This window comes from Cnephaeus nilssonii (genome assembly GCF_951640355.1).
Source record: "Cnephaeus nilssonii genome assembly, chromosome: 10".
NCBI lineage: Eukaryota > Metazoa > Chordata > Mammalia > Chiroptera > Vespertilionidae > Cnephaeus > Cnephaeus nilssonii.
In genome coordinates this window covers 71,807,082-71,825,585 of record NC_137081.1, presented here as the reverse complement: position 1 = coordinate 71,825,585, position 18,504 = coordinate 71,807,082, and the positions used below count along the sequence as shown (strand labels likewise).

At 32.7% G+C, this 18,504-nt stretch overlaps 1 protein-coding gene across 1 annotated transcript in view; it reads right to left on the bottom strand.

Moving 5' to 3' along the window:
* Positions 1-18,504, bottom strand: part of LRP1B (LDL receptor related protein 1B) — a 1,721,287-nt gene that overhangs the window by 117,386 nt on the left and 1,585,397 nt on the right. Inside the window, exons 72-77 of the mRNA XM_079782447.1 lie at positions 15,357-15,479; positions 10,245-10,370; positions 9,391-9,528; positions 7,543-7,677; positions 4,176-4,295; positions 2,021-2,262 (exon numbers count right to left, since the gene is read on the bottom strand). Of these exons, the coding sequence (XP_079638573.1) occupies positions 2,021-2,262; positions 4,176-4,295; positions 7,543-7,677; positions 9,391-9,528; positions 10,245-10,370; positions 15,357-15,479 (884 nt within the window). The remainder of the gene's footprint in view (positions 1-2,020; positions 2,263-4,175; positions 4,296-7,542; positions 7,678-9,390; positions 9,529-10,244; positions 10,371-15,356; positions 15,480-18,504) is intronic.

Genomic DNA, 18,504 nt, shown 5'->3' with positions numbered 1-18,504 from the left:
TGTACTCTACTATTATACAATTTTATTCCTAGTTAATACTGTTAGTCATGCACAGGTATAAGAAGAGAGCAAAAACAAACAGAAAGTCTAAATGATACAACACAAATAATTACTACCATTAAAAGACTAAATTAAGTTTCATATCCTACTGGACAAAAGCTAAACAATAGCTTTGCCATTGGCTATGAAAGATTCTATAGCACATTAAAACATAAAGATTAAAATATGTAAAATATATACATGTAAATAAATATACAATATACCAATAAGATATATACATTTATAATTTGTATGTATACAAATAAAAACTTAGTTGCCAAACATTAAATAAATTTGGCCTCTGATCTACAACAAAAACTGTTCACTAGAGAACACTGATCATTAATCTCTCCAAGCACAAAACCAAAACAATTATCAAATCATTTTCACTAAAAATTCATATTGAAATTAATTATAGATGTATTTTTAGCAACTATGAAATTCAAACAAGAGTAAGTTGTGAATAATTTTAATATGATAATGTGTCAGAGAAGAACACCTTGCCAATTATCATCATCAAAAACATCATCATTATCACCATCATTATCATCATCACTCTTTTAATGGCAAGTATCTATATAGTACTTACTATGTGCCCAAAACTGTTAACAATAATAAACATACATATTCCTCAATAAACTTTATGCAATAGAATATAGAGAAGCTAAGAGGCAAGTCAGCAATAGGAACAAAATTAAAACCCAGGCATTGTAATGAAATGATATGCCCTTTATCACTTCATTAATAACAGATGAAATGGTACCATAGGAACAATGTTTTTGCAAAGCAGACTTCTGTTTTAGAGATAAAGAAAAGCTAAAGCTAGCCAAGACTCTCAGTCTGCCTTTGGTCTGTTAAAGAGGAAGTAGATTACATGTGAGTGATGGGGAAGGCAGAGTGATCTACTAAATTTCTTGGTTCTGTCCTAGAGCTGTTCTTAATAGAACTAAAGCTATAGTATAAGATTCTATTTGGGACAGGAAGAACTGAAGAAACAACTCTGATATATATGAATTTTTACTCACGGTTAATCTCACCTGGGTTCGACAGCTAATATTGTTTCATTTAAAACCAGCTTATTGCTATCTACAATTGATAAAAAAATATGTCCCAGAATTCTATCAAATGGTATTCATGTAGTTCAAATCTTTATGATATATACCACTGGAAAATGTAGTGAGGACTTCAGATTCTTTTGAAATACAAAAGCTTAAATTACATCCTAATGTGATAGCATTTGACTTTTTTGGTTGTATGACAATGGGCCAGACCCAATAAAAATAACAATTTATTTGTCACTTTTTTCTCCAAGGTTACTTCAAAAAATAAAATACAGAATAAACTGACATGCCCTAAAACAAAAAGAGGGTAGTCTACAACCACAAATCTAAAAAAATGTTCTAGTTTATTTTCCTCAGAAGAAATAACCATGATAATCAATGTGTCCATCATATACTAGCGAACAATATTATTCTGTTTTGGAGGTTCCCTGAAATATAGTTATCAAAAGTCAGAAGAAATGCTTACACTATGGAGTTGATCTCTTGCCCTAGAATACAAGTATATTTTTCATAGTGTTAAAAATGAAAATGACTAATACCTATATATTTTGACATTTTATTCTCTTAACAAAAACAAAATAATCTTATCTTGTGATAAAAAAAACTCATCTTCATAATACATTTTTAAACACTATAAAATGTTAAATGTTGTAGAATTGTTTATTATTTGTTACCATTCTTATATAACTGTCAAATTCATTAAAACAAAAGTATGATAGCATTCAATTAAAATAAATTTATATGCAGCTATGAGAAAAAATGAATAGAGAAATGTCTTATTTCTATATAGAGAAAATATTGTGAGGAATCATTGAATGTGTTAAATACCTCCTATAATCAGACACCATCATTGATAGATTAAAATAAAACACGGAGGTGGGAAGGTATGAACCTTCAAATATTCAATGTTATTTACTTACAATCAAGCCACTGTTTGCTTGCCTTTTTTCTCTGTCATGGATCCTTTTGTAGAAAATCCCGCCTGGATTAAACTGAGTACTCCAAATAATCATATCTCTTTGATAATATACATCCATCCCTGTTATCCTTGAATTATGTTCAACATGAGAAATTTGTTGATGATCGCCACTGTAGTTGAATGGATATATAAAACCCAGGATATCAGTGTCATTAGCAATGTAGAGAACTTCATCTTCAGAGCCTGGAGATTATTATAATAAAATACAAAAATAAAGTAAATTTCAACTAATGTAAAAGAAATGATTATACTATTACATTATCTTGAATTGTTATTCTTAAAACAGTTTCTTACCCAATAAAAATCAACTCTATACTGTTTTTTTAATCTTTACCACTTACGTTTAAGAGTAATTAATGTAGGTTTTTCTAGGGCAAAACTTACCTTCTGAGTACAGATTAGGCAGTTTTAGTAGTTATTCTTTGTATAAAGAGGGATTTCTCTGGCAAGTCATGATGCATTATTTTCTAATGCTTTTTAAATATTCAGATGTTATATTGTGTACTCATTAAACTTTAAACATTTCTTAGCATTTAGTTTAATGCACCTGAGTGATCATTACCTTAGGCTAAGAAATGATGATTAAGATATGAAGAATCTTCTTCTTTCAATATCATGTGTCCTAAATATTCTTTTATGTTTATTATACAAAGATATCAGTGTTTACTATATTAAAGTGTCATCATCTCAATATTACCTAGAATCATGCTAAGTGGAACTTTCTAGCCTAAAGTTTCTACACCTACAATACTAGTACTGTACTAATGTTATGTTTATCCTGAGACAAGTAAAACCCTAAAGTAAATCCTGAAATTATTAATTAAAATATTAATGAAACCATAAAGTAAGATTGAATGGCATACTTAATATCCATTCAAAAATACAAAAATAATTATACACAAGGCATACATAGTTCAGCTCTATAGGTTTAGTAGCCCTCACTTAGTGAAAGTATATTATGTGGCAGACACTGTGTTAAGCCTTTCACAATTTTTCTCCTCTTCTTACAACAATCATGGAAAGTAGGTATTAGTATTTCCATTTTACAAGGGAGGAACTGAGGCTCAGAGTTAAATAACTTCCCCAGGCAAAGTACATGTAACACATAGCTCATCCTTGATCCATTACAGTCAGCAAAGTACATGTAACTCATAGCTCATCTTTGATCTGCTACATCACATTGTCTTCCTCTTGTAATAACTATCATATTAACATTGTGCAGTCATACCCTGCAGCTACCAATATTTAAGTTATAATATTATTTACTCAAAACATATGAGCATTAAAATCCATATCTAAAAGAGCACCAGATCCATAACTGTCTTTCATTAATTAAATTATATTATTCACCCATAAATAAGGGGAAAAGGGGGACATATGTAATATTTTCAACAATGAAGTTTTTTTTAATGGTATTATTAAGTGGAGGCAATCTGAATTTGAAAGCATGGTTTTACTTGAAACCCTTTTAAATTCTTACTCAAAATTCCATTCTCCTTATATTGTTAACCTTTAACCTGTTTTTTTAAATATATTTTTATTGATTTCAGAGAGGAAGGGAGAGGAAGAGAGAGATAGAAATATCAATGATGAAAATCATTGATCGGCTGCCTCCTGCACGCCCCCTACTGGAGATCAAGCCTGAAACCAGGCATGTGCCCTTACCCAGAATCGAACCTGGGACCCTTCAGTCTGCAGGCCAACACTCTATCCACTGAGCCAAATCAGCTAGGGCTAACCTGTTATTTTTATCCCAATGGTGTATTAATTTCTAAATACACAGAGAGTAGACCATAAAGAAAATACTTTCCTATTCTATCACATTTGCTTTTAAACTTTTTTTTTTCTTTTAAACTTTTACACTTCCTGACAAAATGATTCAAGCACAAAAGTGACTTTAACAGTTAACTGTGTTTCTCATGTCTACACACCATCCAAAATTAAATCAAGAATAATAAAACAACTGGCCAAATTAATCATCATTAAATATAGACATTTAATATTACCAGGCATAAAATACAACATGAACCTTTTTTTCGCCATAAGATATATATTGCAAAATTATACTAGCTTTGAAATAATGGTTATAACCTTACCTCTTGCTATGCAGGTACTGTTTCTTTCTTGAAAATTCTGGTCGCATACACATTTATACGATCCTTCCATATTTATACATTTGTGGGAACATGTGCCAAAGACCAAACATTCATTAACATCTGTAAAGAAGAGCTCAAAATAGCATCATCATACCCCAATTAGCACTTCCACTCTTTCTACAATTCTAAATGACACTTTTTTTTACTTATTTCTATTTTGTTGTTATTGTTCTTTTAAAGCCTTATTTGTAACTTGTGTAATTTTTTAGGCAATGATAGTTTTTCACAATAGTTTCACTATAATAATTTATAAGTTGTTTGTACATTGCTTGTTAGTCCACTTAAAACATTGAAATATCCATTTCAAACTTCCCTAGTGCTTGCATTTACTCAAATAAACAGATCTCATGGTTTCCTTTGAAGCTTGTTTCTAATTACCTAACTATGTCTTTGCACATGTCATATACTGTTCCTTTGTCCCATAATGTCCTTTCCACTTCAATGCAAATAATTTCTACTTCTTTCTCAAGATCCACCTAATGTGAAGCCTTCCTTCATTTCCATCAACATATAATAGTGACTATCCATCCCAAAGTTTCTGTGCTCTGCTGTTTTAATATTTTTCTCTTACAGTATTGTTCACACTATATGTTCTTATATATTCATATCCCCTACTTGACTATCAGTCCTTCAGGGCATAATTTATGATTTATTCATTTTATATTGACAGCATTTTGCACAATGCCTGGAAAAGAATGAAGATATGGATATATCTCTAATATACCTCTAGTTTCATATATATGAAGTGACTATATAACAAGAATGGCTATGTGGAACAAACAAACAAAAACTGGGTGCCTATGTAAATAAATAAATACATACATACATAAATATCATAAGTAATAAATCAATCAATCACAGGCAATATTCTGTGGTTTAGCATCTGCCTTTGATTTTAATGGTTTAAGCAAGGCCAGGATTGACATCAACTGATTATGGTGAATTATCTACTTTCTCCTTTTCTTTCTCTTTTTTTGCTTTCAATCAGCCTAATTCCTTGGTTCCTTTTATCACATGTAGTTATCCTAATTATGTAACAAATCTGTGATATGAGTCCTCCCCTTGAATTAGAGAACTTAAGGATAATCATAGTAATATTTATCATTTGGTTAGCACTCAACAGTGTTCCAAAGGTTCGTGGGAGTGGCACTTATGAATGACAGTGCCCAGGCTTACTCCTGGGCTTTCTGATCCTGTTGTCTGTATTATGGTACTTTGAGGAGAACTTAAGCACTCTCATGACAACTCATTCTATGTTTGAAATGTAGGGAAATGAGATAAATAAAATGTTATCAGCACTTAACCACTGAAGATTTATTACTATAAATATTTTTTATTTGTTTGGCACCTGTGATTTTAAATAGTAAGTTACTTGAGACTACAGTTTCCCTTTTACAGGAAATCAAAATATGCAAAAATGTGCTTGGTTTAAGAAAGCTTCAGTTCCCTCACATGGCCCTGCAGCATTTTTCTTCATCTCTACAAAAATGCCTGTTTCATGAGCTTTGGAAGCAGACAGAGGAATCCCACACATGGCCGATATCTAGAATAGTGCCTTGCACCCAGTCATTGTCATTCCATTTCTACTGCTATTCTGCTATTCTTGTTATTTCTTTGACCAGGGGTGGGGAATGTCTGGCTCATGGATCTCATAGAAGGCCCTTGAAATCATTTGGTCTGGCCCTGCCAATGCATTGGGGATGAATTAATTAAATGTTTGACCAAATATAGAGGGATGGTTTTTAAGTTGATAATTTTGGATGCCCCTGAAATGATGTTATAGAATATCCAAATGGCCCTTGGCAGGAAAAAGGTTCCCCATCCTTCCTTTAGATATTCCAAATGAAGGGTTTTGGCTTTGACATCAAATAACCATTTCTTAAGCTATTTTTGGAGCCACATAAAGAAAGAGCACACATTTAAATTATTTTGATTACAAATCAAGGTAATGTCTATCCCCTCCTTCACACCAAGTCAAACTGCTTTTCCTTAGGTTAAATCTTCATTTATCAAATAAAGATGCAAATTTTATTGGGGTTAAAATGTTACTCATTTGTACAACAAAAGTTTGAGAGGATCCATAGCAATTTAAATCAGACTATAACTTGCAGGTTATATTTGTCATTAAATATAACTAAAAATAAGGAAAATTTTCAGAATAGGATTTCTAAATTTGTAAGTATATACAAGAAACACAGCCCAAATAAATATGAACTAATTAATGTTACTTGATATTAAAATCTTGAAGAGATTTTGTGCTTATAATGTGTGTTTATGTACAATGATAGATGGTTTCTAAAAAGCAAGAAATATTCTAGCCTTGAGAAATAATTTGTTTTCTTGTTAAAAGAAAGGAAGAAGTTGCCAGTTTTCAGTATTCCATGTTGATGGAGAAATAACATGTCATGAAAAATCCAAACAAGTATATAACTCAAATTTTACACAAACATGACATGGTTACACTTTTTTCCCTTTGGACTGAGTTTAATTATTTCAATAATTCCATTTTGATTGACATTATTTAACTGCCCCCCCTTTTAACCCAAGAATAACATAGACAGTAGTAAAGGAAGCTGGTAGGTGAAAGCATTTTAAGATTTGAATTCATCCTGGATAAGCCAGGCAGATGATTTAGGTTTGGCTTTAATCACAATAATATCAATTTTAATGAAGAAACTTGCAGAAAGTGCATATAATATTTCATGACTCTATAGTTAAAGCCCTGATTTAAATTATATTTACATATAACTTACCATGAGATTCTGCCTATCCTACATGCTCAATTTTTAAATGATCTCAAGTAAGCTGACAGAGATTTATTTAAATCCTGTCTTTGAATTTTAAAAGACACCTCTTGGCAATACAAAGTACACGGTGTTAGGACAAAAGCCCACACTTCTCTAAAAGTGAATTGCCTATTGCATTACTGAAAGTGCCAGAACTGAAAAGAAATGGGTTATCATAAGCATGCTCTTTCATGAAGTGCCTCTAATTCTGCAATGGTTCCTGAACCAGCAATTCCATTTCTTGCATTTCAAAACAGAATTGTAACACCACTATTGAAATTCCTGGAGGTCTGAATCAGCTACAGACAAGGCTCTGTAACCTCAGAAATGATTAGCTTAGCAGTAAAAACAAACAGGCTCTTGACCCCAGGGACTTTCACTCTCATAAGTAAACTGGTAACCCACAGATACACACCATTTTGATGAAAATCAATCCCCCTGTCATCTTCCAATTTAGCAGCTTTGGGAGTCTTTTATAACCTAAAGATTTAAGAACCAGCTGTTGAGGAAATGTACTATACCTTCACACTGTCTGTTTTTCATGTTTCTCTGAAATCCAGGCTTACAGCGACAGAAAACAGATGTTTTTATTTGATTACAATATGCATCATCTCCACATGGATTCACATTATCTTCACAGGTATATTCAGTGGGAGCTGGGATTAAAAAATATGATCAAAATTAATATAGCTCTAATTCCTGAAGTAGGAGTTTACTTTTGTTCTTAATTTAAAATTACATGTATTTTTCCCTAGATGACTCTTTTTTAATTAATAAAATTATGGTCTTCTCTCCATATGAGCCCTCTTCTCTTTTAAAGGTAAAGAAGAGGATAACAACTGAACTCATTTACATTGAATGTAGTTTAGACCAAACTGCCTGTGGCTTTTATCAAGTTAAACTACTTTCTAAAAGGAAGTCAATAATCAATGATTCTCTTAGATTCAACAGTCTGTTCCATGCCTCTGTGTCTTGGGGATGGGTGGGTGGGAAGATATTAACCAACAAATGTATATGCATAACCCATGGACACAGAAAATAGTGTGGTGAACACCTGGGTGGGGGCAGGTGGGGGCTAGAAGGGGTCAATGGGGGAATAAAGGGCACATCTGTAATACCTTCAACAATAAAAATAAAATTTAAAAAAGAATAAATGATTCTAATGACAAGCTCTCTGTACAATATTATGATGTATGAGTTCGGCATCCTTCTCTAATAACTAAACATCTCCTAGAAACTACCTAGAGTCGTAGCCATTTATTTCTAAACTAAACTCAGTGTTCAGGGACATAATCATATATACATGTTACTTGAGCAGGTAGGCACAACCAGCAGGTCTTAAACTTTTACAGGGACACATGTGAGGATTGAGTGTGTAACATGTTCCAATGGTCCTGGGCTACAATACAGGTTAGGAAGGACTTTGAGTTATATGTAATTCCAAACAAACTTGTTATAATTTCATTGCTTCGTCTCCCATCTAGGAAAACATTTTAGAATGCAATGAAATAAAGACAAAATATTATAGGCATAATATTAAATTATCTCTATGTTGCCTAAACAACTCAAATTATTAAGAAATATGAGAACTTTAATTATCAAAATTGTAAGCATTATTAATCCCCACTACTCTTGAATAGTTTACAAGTAATTAAATTACATAAGTGGAATTATACTATGGATGAGCTATGTGGCCGTATCCTGTTGTGTATTACTTCATCAACCAGTGAGGAACAACTTAGATGCATAAATAAGAAAATAATAAAAGACTCAAAAGTAGGAAGTATTTAATGACTTTTATAAGTAACCTTAATTTATGGTCTTAAATTCAATAATTTTCTTAATATAAAAAATCAAATATCAAACATTATCTAAATACAAAATGCTTAATAGTCAAGGTCTAATAACTCAATTACCATAGCACTCTAGTTGAATAAAATAATGATGGTCTCTTTAAGAATAATTTGGCAATAGGTTAAAATTTTAAAACATTGATTAAGACCTTTATCATCAGTTAAGAAATATCAATACTTATAAAATTCAGAAAGTATTAACATTACATTTTATAAACTAAAATATTAAGTGATATAGATTTCTTTGCTGAATGTCAAAGTCTGTATTTGGATATTGAGTTCTCAGCTTCAGCTCCAACAAAGTCACTCGTAGCAAAATCAGCCTTTCCCACCTCACACTTTCAGATATTAACTTAAGTGATGTTCATATTTGCTTTGGTTAAAGCTTAACAAATGGTATTACTTAAGCACATTTTTAACGGCAATATTTTTCTCAGAATAGTAAAATAAATTTGCTCATAATAAAGCAAAAATTGAACTTGTGTGCCACTGCGCTTGAACAGAAAAGAAACTCACACATTCTGCAGCCTTGTTCATCTGAACCATCTCCACAGTCATCCAGCTGGTCACACTGGAGGTCCATGGGTATGCACTTTTTATTACTGCAAGCAAACTCGTCTTTTTTACAAGGTCTTGCTTTATATGTAAGCTTACCTACAGAGTCATTAAAAATAATTGGTATTTCATCAAATCAAAACAAATTTATTGAGAAGATAGCAAGTCTAAGATTTTACTAAATACTATGAAAACACATGGGTCCACAATCCTTTATTTGAAGCTCTTGGGGCCAAATTTTAAATTTCTGAAATGTTGTTGATTTTTATAACATAACAGTGTATTTACCTTACAGTAATTACCACCATATTTCCACAGGAAAATGTGTGAATATTATACTGAGTGAGATTTTTTTAAGTACTATAAACTGCCTCAGACCAGATCAAGTCAGTATTTGTCACCAATTTTGCCACATACTTCAGTAAAACTTTTGATTTAAGAGTTTTTAATTTCAGAGTTGTGAAAAAGGGATTGGGGTGCACATACATATGATCAATATAAGCCCACTCCACCCCAAGATCTTTTACAGAACATTTTTAAACCACTATGTTATTTCTCTTACACAGTATTTTCCTTAATAAAGTACCCATAAGGAGATTTAGGGACTAGTGGAGATTCTGGATTAAGTTGCACTGTGCTACTATGCAAAGAAAATGTTAGTGAATTATTTTCTTATTCTGTCAGATAAACAAGTGTCTAAAAAACTACCCTCAGACATACACATGAAACCTTCTTTTTTTTTAAATGAGCTTTAAAATCATTTTATTATTTTATAGCTGTCACTTGATGAATTATTTCACACTAAATGGATTTACCACCACAGTGATCTTCATCTGAGTTGTCCCCACAGTCATCAATCCCATTGCACATTTGTTCGGACTGCAGGCATATTCTGTTATTTCTGCATCTGTGAGGTCTTGTGGGTGGGCAAAGAAATTTGACTGAAAACAAAACAAAAACAAACAAAGCAGCTCCATTGGATACACTGACTTTTGAAGAAATATTCATCTTTTGTCTTTCTTTTAGTTTTTTCTTTCTTTCCAAATCCATAATATAGCTTTTCCGAATATCATTTGTTATGAAAATTGCCTACATGTAGATACTAGGAAAAATGTGTGGTAATAGAAGCTTGTGATCCTAGTTATTTATATTAACTACAGAAAAGAGAGCACAGCTGAAATGTTGAATGAAATAAGAAAAAGAGACAAATTTCATGGTCTCATTTCCAGATGCCTTATCTTAGCCGCCTTCACTTGGTGTACCAAATTAATTTATGCCTTCGGTTTATACAACATGGCAGGACACTTAGCTATCTGAAAGAGCAATTTCACACCAAATGGAGCTTCAGCAAGCATATATAACAAGCCCAAAACTGAAAGTAGGCCATTCAGTGTAAAAAAAATCTCAATAGGGATTAAACCTGAAACCCTGAAACCCAGGCATGTGCCCTGATTGGGAATCAAACTGGCGTCCCTTCTGTGCATCAACTGAGCCATAATGGCCAGGATAGGCAGTTTATTCATTTTAGTGTATGTGTGTGTGTGTGTGTGTGTGTGTGTGTGTGTGTGTGTGTGTGAGAGAGAGAGAGAGAGAGAGAGAGAGAGAGAGAGAGAGAGAGAGAGAAAGATAAAGAGATACTAATGGTAATGGAAGCCAGGGAATTCTATTTTTGTCCTTTCTATCACTATCTCTTCAAAAGACTTCCACCCATGAAGTAGGAAACATTTATAATGACTCTTCATCCTCATAGAATATTACAGGGTTCTCTCTTTGGTCCCCTCATGTTCTCACTCTTAAATTCTCTGCTTAGACATTTTCATTGACTCTATACCCTCAAGACTTGCAACTTGATATCCAATTATAGCATTTCACAATTAATTATAGAACATTCCCACTGGAATTTTAAATTCAACAAGTTCAAAACTCAATTCCTTCTCTTCTTTCCTCAATTCCCTTCTCCCCAAACATAAGATTTTTCTTATTTCCATAGTTCTGTTAGTGGCCTACCATAGCCATTTGTCTGGAATTATCCTAAATGCATTCTTCTCTTGATCTTCATCTGTGATTACTCAACAAGTTCAGATGATATTGTCTCCAAACTTGTCCTCTTCTTTCCATGCATACCAATTATAATCACAATAGTGCAATTCTTTATTATCTCTGACAGGACTGTAGTAGAAACCTAAATGTCTCAGTTTTACTGCCCAACCCAAAATTTTCCAAAAGCCACCAAAACAATCCGCCTATAACATTAATCTAATTATCTCTTCTAGACTTATCTATCACTTTCAGAATAAAATTTGAGATATTTTACATGACATAATAGACATATCATTACCTTATCCATGCCACTCTTACAGACTTATCTCATCACTCTTAATCTTTGAGTGTGGGAACCCTAATCAGAGTCCACCAGAGGTTCAAAACCAAGTTGCCATACGCAGGAGCAAAAGCAAGGAAACAGCAATCTTACTGCATGCACTGAGCAGGTGTACTTTTCTATATCCCAAATATTGATTTCACTATTTGGCAAGAAGCCTCTTTTGTCTGAATTAGTATAAAGATGTGTTACTGACCAGCGGGTGCATGGCTATTTCGTTGGGCTGCTTTGTTAGCAAGGGCTCCTGTTGGTTGTGGCTGCTGCTTTGTAAGGCTATTTTGAAGAACTGTTATATCTGATGGCTCCTTGTTAGCAATGGCTACTTGGTCTACAACAAAGTCTCTCTTATGTCCCTACAATGACTTTTCATGTCTCCTCCATCTCAGACCTGGTGTCCATGAAGGTCTAATTCCTGGCAGAGGACCTGTGCACCCCACAGTTGGCGTAGTCGAGCAGGATCAAGGAGTAAGTACTCCGACATGTAGCAATGCTACTTTATTAGCTCCTTAAATATGCCCTCTCCTCCTTGCTGACCTCCTTGCTTTAACCAAAATCTGCTTGTTAATCTAAGCATAGTTCCTCTCTATAGGTATTTTAGGAATGTCTCTTAAATTGCTCAAACTTCATGTTATTTCATGTTTGAAGATATCCTAGTTTCCTACTACAGCTTCCAGAATTTTATTACCATATTTTCACGTTCTATTTTTAAAATATACTAAAAACAAAAACTGCTAATTTGAGGGTCAAGCATTTGATTATACCTCTTTCTTATTGCTATTTTCTCATCAACTTCATAAAGATCATTGAAGATTGTAATACCTACCCTTCATCCAAATTAATTCCACATCCTAGATGATTTCAAAATCCAAATGAGCAAACCATCCAATGACTGGGCCTCTTAGCTCTTTAAGATTCTCAAACTAAAGGTCTTTTTACTTAATCTATTTAGGCCATCCATTCCCCTAAGAAGGCTGTGAACATTGAAAGATTTCAACAAACTTTTTTTTTTTTTAAATCAGCCAATGGCAGTTTCTGTTGCTTGCAGATAGGAGCACTATTACACATGGGTGTAGCTGAATTTGCTATTTCCTCCAAGTACTTCATTTACAAAACCACTAATTCGAATGCTCCAAATTCTGATCATAATCTGCTACTTTTCCAACTTTTAAATTCAAGCAGTCTCATTAAGACACTTTTTCAGCCTTAGCTGAAACCTTAGCCTTAGCCCATTGATACATCTACCTTCTCCCTATTTTCTAATGCCTTCTTTTGTATTTATTTTCATCTCTGATGACATTACCTTCCATGTTTCATCTCTTAATATACTCATTGGGTAAATACTTATTGATAACTTATTATACGTTGGACACTGTTCCAAGCACTCACTTAGAAACTCAGAAACTTTTGTTCAAATAATCTGAATTTTCTGGCCTTTTTCTCTTTTTAATCATAGTTATCTAAAAAAACCCACAAACTTAGATGAGTAAACCATCTGCTATCCCATGGTCTGCATCTGGGAAGTTCAGGAATGTTGCAGATGATCATATCACAAAGCTAACTGATACAAGAGATATGAATATGTATCAATAGCAGATGGGCCCTGAATACTACTTGAAAATCCTATACATATATCTAGCCATGTCACTCTCTTTCACTTTGCTATAATGACTCAAATTTGCATGCCTTTCAAACTTCCCTTCAGCACCAATCTTCCACAATCTATATATGAATATGCTTCTGATGGCACTCACAAAAAAAGTAGAAATAAAGGGATGGAAAATGTGTTATTGTCTAATTAAGTGATTGCACATCTACACAAAGTCAATCAATTCATTCAACTCATTTAAAAAAATTTTAATAATAGAGGAGTCTCTCTATTCCTATCCAAAACTGATCTTTTTCACCTTTTCTGCAACTCCTTTTCCCCTGACTCTTTAGAAACCATTCCTTCTTTCTGGAGATAGAATTTTCCTTTAGGCAGAGTCCATTCTATTCTCCCTGCCTTGTCTGTACCTTTTACTTAGTTCTACCATTGCCTGAAATATAATGTATGGAAAATATTATTTATGCAAAAAGTATCTCCTTGTAAAAAGGACCATGTGCTCATGTTTTTAAATCCCAATTTTTTAGCACAGTCTCCAGCATATAATAGTTTGACTCAATGTTGGTACCAATGACTGAGGGAATTAAAAAAATATCCAGAGTTTACAAGTTTTCCAGCAGCTGGGTGGCATGTCACTGAGAACCATTTCCTGGCCCTGGAAGTGGTTGCCCCTCCCACCCCCATAGTTAATTAGTTACCAAACATTTCCTTTCACCCTCTAGTTTTGTGCTGATGTGAAATAGAGAATAGGAAAAAAAAAAAAGCACAAGAGGTTCTGGCTTGGTTTTGGTAGATAAACTCATTTCTTTATGCATTATAACTCAGAAACAATGTAATTCCCAGTGATTCTATAGAATTGACTCTGTAAGGTTATGTAAAATATTGAAATGGAGATTTTAGCTATATCTCTCATCAGTTGTAGCTACAAAGAACACTCTCCAAGCTTTCAATCCTTTAAAAAAATAATGTTGCCTACTTATTTTGGATTTTTTTATTTAACTGTAACAGTTGTTAATGTCATTATTTATTTTAAAAAAATACTGGTCTTACTTGACACACCAAATAGAACAAAGAATTTAAGCACATACATCTGTGCTATGTATTCTTTAACTCGCTAAATGTGCTATTAAGTTATATCTGAATTAGTAGTTTCTCTAAATTGGAAATGAAATTACCTTTCTTTCTGAGATTAGATACAAAGAATGAAGAGGGACTAAAATGTTTACCAAATATAATAAAACCTTTATGTTAAAGATCTAAAATTGTACATTTGTAGTTTTAGGTTGCATAAGCACTCTTCTGACAAATATCAGTCAAAAGTAACTTGAATTTGAAGAATCATTAAAGATATTTAAGATTTTTAGATTTAAATATTAAATAGCTCCTGTTTCACTTATCTGTGTAACATGTGTATTGTATATCTAAACAGAGATATCTTTATATAGATTTATCCAGATAGATATAAATATAGATAGATAAAGATATACTAGATATGGCTCTCCTGTCTTTCAACAACTTCAGCCTCAGTAGTGGGGGCCATGCAAAACTACATAATTTTATTATTCACATTTTTTTCCTTGTACTTATCTGCCCAAAAAAATTGTTTTAGACTAAAGTACCAATTTGATATGATGCCAAAGTCCTTATATGAACCGTACTCAATTCCAAAGGTCAACTACTCTAAATCCTCTCAGACAGACCACATCTATCTTGTGAACAGTGTTGACATGTGAAAGTTCAGATTTAAGAGGGCTCTCCATAAAGTCATAAACTCTGAACAGGATAATCTCTTGTTACTTGAACAAAAGCTGTATCTGTGGTTACACTTTATCTACCTAACCCCAGGGCAGCAGGATTTGTGGGTCCCTTCACCACTTCACTGATTCATGCCGGTGCATTAGATCGGGAGATGAGAGAGCAATCTAGAGCCGCGAAATGCCTCACCACACAAGTCTGGGGCTTCGTCAGAGTTGTCTCCACAGTCGTCCTCTCCATCGCACACCCAGAAATGGAGTTTGCAAAGGGAATTATTGCAGAGGAACTCATCTGCTCTACATATATTTCCTCCTTTATTAAAAAAAAACAAACACAAATATAAAGATATAACATAATTAAAGCCAGTCAGCATAACATGTATTCTGCTAATTCTTAGCACAGATTCTAGTTTCTCAGTTCTTTATTTTTTTCTATCTAATATGAGGTGTCCAAACTATTTTTTAAAAAGATATTCAAGCCTAACCAATGGACAGAGGCAACATGGGGGTGAGGGCATGAGTAGGAGGAGTGGAGGGGGAATGGGGCAGTAAGGACCCATGTGTAATGTAATACCTTAATCAATAAAGAAAAAACATTGTAAAAAAGGATTAAAAGAAAAAAGGTGTTCATGGTTTACTTTTCAAAACAATCTGATATTACCCTTATGTATGTCATAATTTCTTTAAAAATACTAATATCTGGTCACAGAAAGTCTTCTCAAATCTAAATTATATTCCTTTTTATATATTTTTATGTTATTGAGCATAAGAAAACAGATTTTTAAATGGTATTAACTTTCATTATTAAAAACTATTGTTCTGAAAAGAAAAGACACAGAAAAGGAGATAATTTAGCTGTATCTAGAAACTGACAAACTGAATCACTGAAAACAGATTAACCAGTAAAAAGGTTGTGTTGTCATAGAAAAATAGTTTTATATAGAAATAAATAATTGGAAATGTGTTGAAATATTAGTGTTATACTTATGATAATTATGCAATAAAGTACTCTATTTTTAATTTTTAAAATATTTTCCTTTTTTGCAATTAAATAGAAAGCATTGAGACTATAAGGATATTCTGACTCAAAATTAAGTACATTTGCCACATGCAAAGGACCCAAAGTACTAATAAATTTTGGTTATATGTCTATGTATGTAGTAATACCTAGTAGAAACCGCAATGGTTGGAGAGTTAGGAACTTCCATTGTTTTGCTTTGGACAAGTCCATTAATTTCTCTGGGACTCAATGTCCTCATATGTTACAAAAGAGATATGGTTAAAGTAATTTATAAGTTCATATTTGCAAGTTATGCATGGGGAAACAACACAAAGATACTGAGAATTTAGAATTAAGATTAATACAATTTTTTCTCAGAGAAATACTTTACCTATTAAACCTCATACATAAGAAACATAGCCTATAAGCTGTCTAAATTTGATGATTGAAGGTATTAACATATTTTTAAAAGGTTATACTCATTTAGAAATGGGGCTGGGGAATAATAGTGATCATCCTTGCAAGCCTACAAAATACTTAGGATGAAGCATTGTTCAACTTGTGGATGCTCTTTGGAGTGAATAATGAGCCTAGGCTTGTGAAGGTCAAATAGCTCTTGTTCTGAGTTTTGACTTGACACAGATCTCTAATAATTCACTTCCAGTAGCAAAGATTTAATTTAGGAAATTACAGAATCAGATTTGAATTTTTAGAATGATAATTCTAGCTACAGAGTGGAGAACTTGGAAACCAAGATAGGGAGGGATAAAGCCAAGATTGGAGGGGAAAAATGAAGAGGGGTTGCAGCAACCCAGAAAATAACTGATAGTAACTTGACTTAGAGTAGCTACATGTGAGAGAGTAATTGATATTATGAGTTCTTTGAGAATCCAGAAAGTGTGAAAATTTTAATATTTATCGCAAAATAAAAATAATATCCTTAGACTGGAGGGGAGACAAGTCTTCCATTTTAATAGAAGGAAGGAAGAATGGATGATTACAGCTATGGGTGGCTTTGTTAATTTGATGGTCAGATGTTTAAAGAAGCTCAAAATTTATTATTGCTATGAAGTAGAAGGTGAGAAATAAAGTCAACTTATTAAAAATCTGACATGCATAATGGTAGAGAGAGATGATTAAAGAAATCTTAGATAGTTGAAATTGAGAACAAGAATGTATAGTGATATGAATCAGAACAGTTGTAAGATTTTCTGGGGAAAAATCTCAACAGAACTTAAATTGGCATTTCTAAGGACTAACAAACTCTACTAACAAACTCTAAGATACAGATAAAGGCAGGTCCTGGTCGAGAACACCAAGGTGAATACTACCATGTGAGACCTCTGAGAGTATAGTGTCTGGCATTGGGATGCCCCTTTCTTTCAAACTCTGCAATTTTTAGCTCTAAAATGCCCTAACTCTAAGAATAATCTAAATTACTAAAACCCAGGCAAAAAATTACCATTTACCAATTCTGTCTGACAACAATAAAAAAGGTAAATTGTACAGTCTTCAGTTCTAAAAAAAATTTAAGATGACTGTTGGCTTAATTCAATACCAAAATTCATAGAATATAAAAAAAGGGTTGTATTCTTTCATAATAAGATTCTAATGATTAAATCTCATTGCATGTTCCAATGTACAATGAATTAAATTAAAAAAAATTTGTGAACTCGATATCCTCTAATTATTTCAGAAATTTGTCTATTTGTAGCACATCAGTATTGTGGAAAGGAAAAAATTAGTTCACTAAAGTATAATATTAGATAACATTATAATTTTCCCAAGGGGAGTGTTGGACGTGACACTCTTTTATTAAAAAGAAGAGACATAAAAATGAAATCATAATTGTAACAGAAAGGCAAAAGTTTTGTGATAACTTACTAAAGGCTTCCTATTGTACCATAAAGAATTTGCATTTCAAAAGATGCACCATGGTGACTACCATGGCATTTTAAAAGCTTCTATAACTTAAAAGCTTATTTTGAACTAGCATGAAGCACACAGAAACAACAACAAAAAAGTATATTTTAAAAGAGATTATCTGAATTAAAATATCAGTTTCCTAGTCATGTTCTTGATCAGCTCAACAGGAGATTATTAGAAAATAGAAAGTATGTATTAATTAACAACTTATGTCTAAATATATATAAGGGAGCCCTTGGCAGGTTCATAAAAATTTGGACAAGTGTGTCACTACAGAAAGTAAGCATCTAGAATTCTCATCTCAATTTGGGCTGACAGAAACTTTAATATACAATAATATTTTGTAATTTACATTAGTAGCTTACATATTTTAAGGTGATGATTACTAAAGAGAACAACTCTCAATCTTTTC